A 6019-nucleotide genomic window follows, 5' to 3' on the forward strand; every position below is an offset into this window, starting at 1 on the left:
TACACTGGAAAATACGTTTAACAGTTCTGATAGTGCTTTCATATATATTTAACTTCAACCAATTTGTAAGGATCCTCCCAACTTCTTGAGTCAATGAAGCAAGTGATAAGAGTTCTATTTTGCCCATGAGAAAAGAGATACTCAGAAATATTAAAAGTAATTTGCCCAAGGTCAGAACTAGGAAGAGGGAGAAATAGTGGAACTTGGGACCAAGTGCTCTTGCCATCATACCTTTTTTTGAATGGGTAACCATTTCATGAGTAGAGTCCAAAATAATCACAATGAGATTAAAAAAAAACCAGAAGTATATTATGCCAATGTTTTATTTTTTTGGAAAGATTTTATTTATTCAACAGAGAGAGAGCACGAGAAGGGGAGAGGGGGCAGAAAGTGAGGGAGAAGCAGGCTCAGGGAGCCTGACACGAGGCTCGATCCCAGGACCCTGGGATCATGACCTAAGCCGAAGGAAGACACTTAACCAACTGAGCCACCTAGGCGCCCCTATGCCAATGTTTTAAACTTAACTTCGTAGATGAAAGGACGTGAACCTCATATACAGTTAAAATCTCATACATGACAAATCGGGAAGCATAGCCAATAAATGAGAACCAACAATAGACTGGGTATATATTTAAACTATTTCCTCCTTTGAGTACCAGTAATCTTACAAAGAATCGAACAAAATACCACACAAGAATAAAACATCTAACAGCTGTAAAGTCTGCCTATACAGTACGTCAACTTGGTCATTATTGTGCATAGAAAAAAAGGTAAGTAAATCAATCAATCCCCAAAACTTACCGGAGTCAGCCTTGCCACTTCTGGATGCTCTACATAAAAATTCTTCTCAAACTTGGGGAGCTCACTCAAATCCCATTTCTTTTTACGTAAACGCTCCCCAGGATTACCAAATTTCTTCGGGGGAAGGCCACCACCACCTCTTGCACCAAATCTAGAAACATAAACATTTTTAGTTTATTAGTATTTTAAAAGCAATATACCTTAGGTGGCATAAAAACAAGCAAAAAGATTTTCTCTTAGGATACTACCAGCCCCCTCCAAAGAGTATTTTTTTTATTCTTATTCAAAGGTATGGAGAAACCGTTTGTAAAACTTCCGTTACTATCCAGTAATACTGTTACAGGTATGATTACAATAGGTGAAAAATTAAAAACTCCTATGTTTAGAAAAATATAGGGATTACAACCAGATTCTGGAATGACTGAAAAGGTGTGAATTTTTATTTTGCCTCTTAGGTATGATTTTGAACAATTTAACTTCTCTGTACCCATTTCTTATGTAGACATAATACTACCACTTATTTCAGAGACTGAGAGGAAGTGCTTAAGAAAGTATCTGGCAAAGTAAGCGCTAAGTACAAGTTAGCATAACTGTATTCATTCAATGTTACTGTAGTAACTGCAGTAACCGTAGTTACTGTGCCAGGTACTGTTTCAAGTGGTGATGGAGACATAAACTGAAAAAAAAAACCAGAAGTCTCTATTCCTGTGTAATATTCAGACGTGTAGGCAAGGGAAGACATTAGTTTATGTCTAAAGGCAACAGTGTGGACAGGTAAAAAAAAAAATACTGCAAGCCAAGTTGCTCCACACTTGCAACAGTTTTGTTGAACCTTTTATCTAGATTGTGTGATAAGCATTCCTATTATCTGCTAATAAGGAAAACTAGGGCCCCTCTAAGACTAGGAGGCTACTCTTCACCTTTAGTTTATGCTAATGAATAGCGAGAACTGACTTATGACCTCTTCATCTCCACCTTTACTTTCTTTTTGTTCCCAGGGAACTATATTAACTATAAATTTACCCAGAAAATATTAGTCTTATTTAAGGTTTTACTTAAGTTCATTCTTTTTAGTAATCTCTACACCAAACGTGGGGTTCAACCTCAAGATCAAGAGTCACCTGCTCCACTGAGCCTGCCAGGCACCCCTTATTTAAGGTTTAAAAAACTCAAACAAATTTAAAGCCAACCTTTGTTTTATCTAACATTCCTAACAGACAAGTTCAATTGGAATACAAATGACCACTAAGCGAACTTGCAATTTTCTAACTTTTCCTAGAACATGAAGATGGTCTTCATTTTTTGTATTTCAACCTATTAAGTGTGGGGCATTGTTTTGTATACAAGTATACACTTACACTGTTTTCATTCCGTTTCCTTACTCCCGAATTTGAATTTAACTTCCCTTTTCCACTCTAACCCACTCGTAACATCATCTTGCAGATGGTTCCACTTTATAATTGACAGGCAGTAGCTGTATTATTTTAAAGGGCCTCAATTTCCTGGAATTCAAAGTGATCCTAAAACTTACTCAGCTAGACATTTCTCTAAATACAAACATACAAAGACTGATGGCGGGAAATTTTCTTGGGACCACTGAGTATCTACACTCAACAGGCACAACTTGATGGATTCCATTTATACTACTTAACTGGTAAGAGAGATCAGGAATCAAAACAGAAGCAAAGAAATATACATATATTGAAGATACAGGATCAATGACATCTTCAACTTGCCCTCAGGCCCAAAGCTCAATACTGAATAGCAGACAATCAAAGACCACCTGGATCAACCCCCCCCTTTACAAATGATGCAACTAACATAGATCTAAATAGGTAAGCCAAATCTTTAGATTGTCAGCTTAGTTTATAATAATTTATGTGGTTCCTAGAAGGTGCTGTTTCAATGCTGCTCCTGCACTCCAAAGCTACCCAAACCTTAAACTAATGATCTACAAGAAAACAGAACTCTGGAAAGTAACATTCCTTTTAAGGCTTATTCAACAGAAGAGGTTTTTCCCATCTCCCTATTGCCTTGATTATTTAACCAAGACATATCATTCTATACTACATATATAATTTGAAACATGGGGTTCTTTAAAAATACGCTGTCTCCCACCATAATTAAAGCTTACCTCAATATTCAAGATAGCCTTTTACAGAATTTTTTAGCACATTCTTGCCATCCTTCAAAGATGCACGTATCCTAATCCCTGGCATACTATACTGCTCATTAGATATTTTGATTGCTTTGCAATAAATGCAGCTCTGAAGATTTATATATTAACATGCAACATCATGCTAGTTTAAATGTACACAGCACATCACTTTTGGATTTTCCATGTACACACACAGACCTCACTTTCATTCCCTTTTCAAAATAATAATCCATTTCAGCTCTGTAACATTAAGAATATAACAACCCAAATCATAAATGAAATTTCATGGCAAATGTAGAATTAGGACACAGATCTTATGAAAAAGTGCCATTGTTTGAAAAGAAGTTTTTCAAGCTTTAAAAAAAAGTCACCTGATAGTCAATATGGGGTAAAGTATGGATCAGTAATTCACTTTTCAAATAATTTATTTTTATTGTTAAAACATATATATGGTTAAATTATTCAACACCCACTGTGAAGAAATAAAACATTCAGTACCTTGGTAGCTCCCTGTGCCTATTTCAAGTTTACAAACCCCGTAACTATCACCTCCAATTTTGCTTTTTAGAGTCTTGTCCTATGTATCCTCATAGGTATTATCCTTTTACCACGACTTGCTTTTTCACTCCACGTTTGTGAGTCATCCGTGTTGATGCGTGGTTTTTCTTTTCACTGCTGTATTGTATTCTACTGTATGAATACCCACACTTTAACAGAGACGAGCAGTTCCCAATACTGTCACAAACAGTGCTGGTATAAACATTTTTGTACATGAATGCTGGGGAACACGTACAAGGATTTCTCTAGGCTTTAGTGTATGGGGTATAAAGCTCAAGAGGAATTACTGGGTCATTTTCTACTAGGTAATGTCAAATTCTTTGTCTTAAGTGGTTGCACTGAAATTCACTTTTAAATATAGCTATACTGTGAAACACTAAGCAAACATTCCACTTCTAGCCCTCCAAATTTAACACTACGATCAAATATTTTCCTTCCTAACAAGGTATAAAGTAATCCTTTTTATTTTGTAATTCAAGTGATAACTGAGGTGCTTGTGACTAGAAGGTCTGGGACTTCTGTATCTGAACCACAAAAGACAAAAATGTTTGGAGAAAATACCATTAACAGAACACCTACTACAAAGAGACAATTTCACATAGTATCTTAATTCCCGAGAACAATGCAAAGTAAAGGCAATTACTTATGCCCATCTTCAGTTGAGAAAACAGGCTCACAAAGGTCCAGGATCTTGCACAAAGTCACGTATGTTAATAACTGGCGTTCCATTACTTTTTATCCAAAGATAAGATGTTTATTACAAAAAGTAACAGCACAAACGAACATGAATCTCTTAAGTAACTTTTTCCTTTAACTGATGTTAAGATTTCAATCTCAGTATCTGGGAAAACTTCAGGTTTAATCTTGTTAACTTTCAACCGTGGCATTATCATCCCATGAAAAACTTTCTAGTCAGGCCGAGAAAACTCTAATACCCCAGTCCAAGTGGAGAAAAGGAATATGCGGAGGAACCCTATAGCAAAAATAAAACAAAAAACCTCTCCCTCCTCAAATATGATCATTTAGATGGCAAACAATTCCATTGCTTTACTCTTCAATGTCGATACCTGAAATACGACTAAAGGGGATCTAAAAATATATTTAAAAAACTAGAAATCAGCCTTTTGGTCTCGTTAGTTTCCAGTTCTATTAACAGTGATCTCTGGCGACAGATAACGTAAGGGAAGCCATTTGGCGTCAAGATTTTCCCAGGCCGCATTCGAAGACCTCCTCCTCTTCTCAGCAGAACATCCGTGTTTTACAGATGAGCGCTGAGGCCTGGAGATCAAATGACTTGCCCAAATCCGCCGGGCTCGAAAGCCGGGCAGCGAGGCGAGGCCCGGCCGGGTCTGCGGCGCCTCGCGCTCCCCGCCACGACGGCGGTCCGCAAGGAGGGGCTGGGGCGTCGCCAGGCCGCCGCCCCCCAGCCGGGTCACCCGTGATCCCGGGGCGCAGGCCCACCCGCAGGCCCGCGCACCAAACCGCTATTATGTCCCAGGACGCCTCGCCTCCCGGAGTCGGGGGCGTCGCTCCCAGGCCCGCAGTCCGCTCCAGGTCTCCCGCTCGGCCGCAGGCTGCGGTCTCCTCGGGAAACCTTCCCCCCACCCCCGGCCCACGCACACGCGAGGCCTTCCCTCTCCCCCTCCCCCCTTACCCTCCACGGTCACGATCCCGGTCCCGGTCCCCAAAGCCGCCTCCGCGCATGGTCCCAAACGGATAGAGATCTGGGAGCGGGGCACGGATGGCCGGGCTCGGGAGGGCCTGCGGCTCCGGTCTGGTGACGACCGATGGCGGCGGCGCCTCCGCTGTTGGGGCGGCGGCAGGCGCGGCGCTCTCTCGCTCCGACGCGCTGTCTCCCGTCGCAGACGCCACCGTCGCCGCCTCTCTCGTCGGAGACGGGAGCAAAACACAGAGAATCGGGGTTATAAAAACAGTGGGTAGGTTTGGCTACGCTCAAACCCGGCAGTGCCGTGGTTTAGGCGTCTCCTTCCTTCCCAGCGACTGCACAAAATGGCGGCCGGCGCTGAGACTGCTCCAGCTTAACGCTACGTACGTCGGAGACGATACGTAAACAGCGTCTTGGAATAGCCCGAGGGCTTGGCGGAGTACTAAGGGTATTCTTGGAAGCATTTTACGTCAGTTGCGCAGACGGGTACATTTTGCAGTCCGTAGAAGAAAAATAAAGTACGGAGCGGGCGTAGAGTTCTCGCGCCACCTGAACTAGAACGTGGGGTGGGGTGAGGGGAAGAGCCTCCGGTGCGACGTAACATTCTTTGCGTCGTTACCCGGCCCACTATTGCGAAGATGCGCAGTGTGCGTAACGCATTCTGTTTGGAGAATAGAGGATTTTGCCGGTTCCGAACCCGAGACGGAACGCGGGCCTCCTTGTGCAAGTTGCTTTGCAGACACAATAACTGTCCTCCATGTTGTAGTCGTCAAGTGTCAGGGTCTTCAGGCATCTTAAGCCCGGGCAGGTCTTCAGGGTCCCTGGCTGGCGCTCCT

General features: G+C 42.1%; 1 protein-coding gene across 2 annotated transcripts in view; it reads right to left on the reverse strand.

The window, feature by feature from the left end:
- The window catches only part of DDX17 (DEAD-box helicase 17), a 21021-nt gene extending 15463 nt beyond the window's left edge, over positions 1–5558 (reverse strand). Inside the window, exons 1-2 of one of the 2 annotated variants that reach the window (XM_078076633.1) lie at positions 5172–5558; positions 802–952 (exon numbers count right to left, since the gene is read on the reverse strand). In XM_078076633.1, coding sequence (XP_077932759.1) covers positions 802–952; positions 5172–5221 — 201 coding nt within the window. In that variant the 5' untranslated portion in view covers positions 5222–5558. The remainder of the gene's footprint in view (positions 1–801; positions 953–5171) is intronic. The other variant, XM_078076634.1, reaches the window with a different exon arrangement.
- Positions 5559–6019: the final 461 nt, after the last annotated feature.

Source organism: Halichoerus grypus, chromosome 6, assembly GCF_964656455.1.
Source record: "Halichoerus grypus chromosome 6, mHalGry1.hap1.1, whole genome shotgun sequence".
Classification (NCBI taxonomy): Eukaryota; Metazoa; Chordata; class Mammalia; order Carnivora; family Phocidae; genus Halichoerus; species Halichoerus grypus.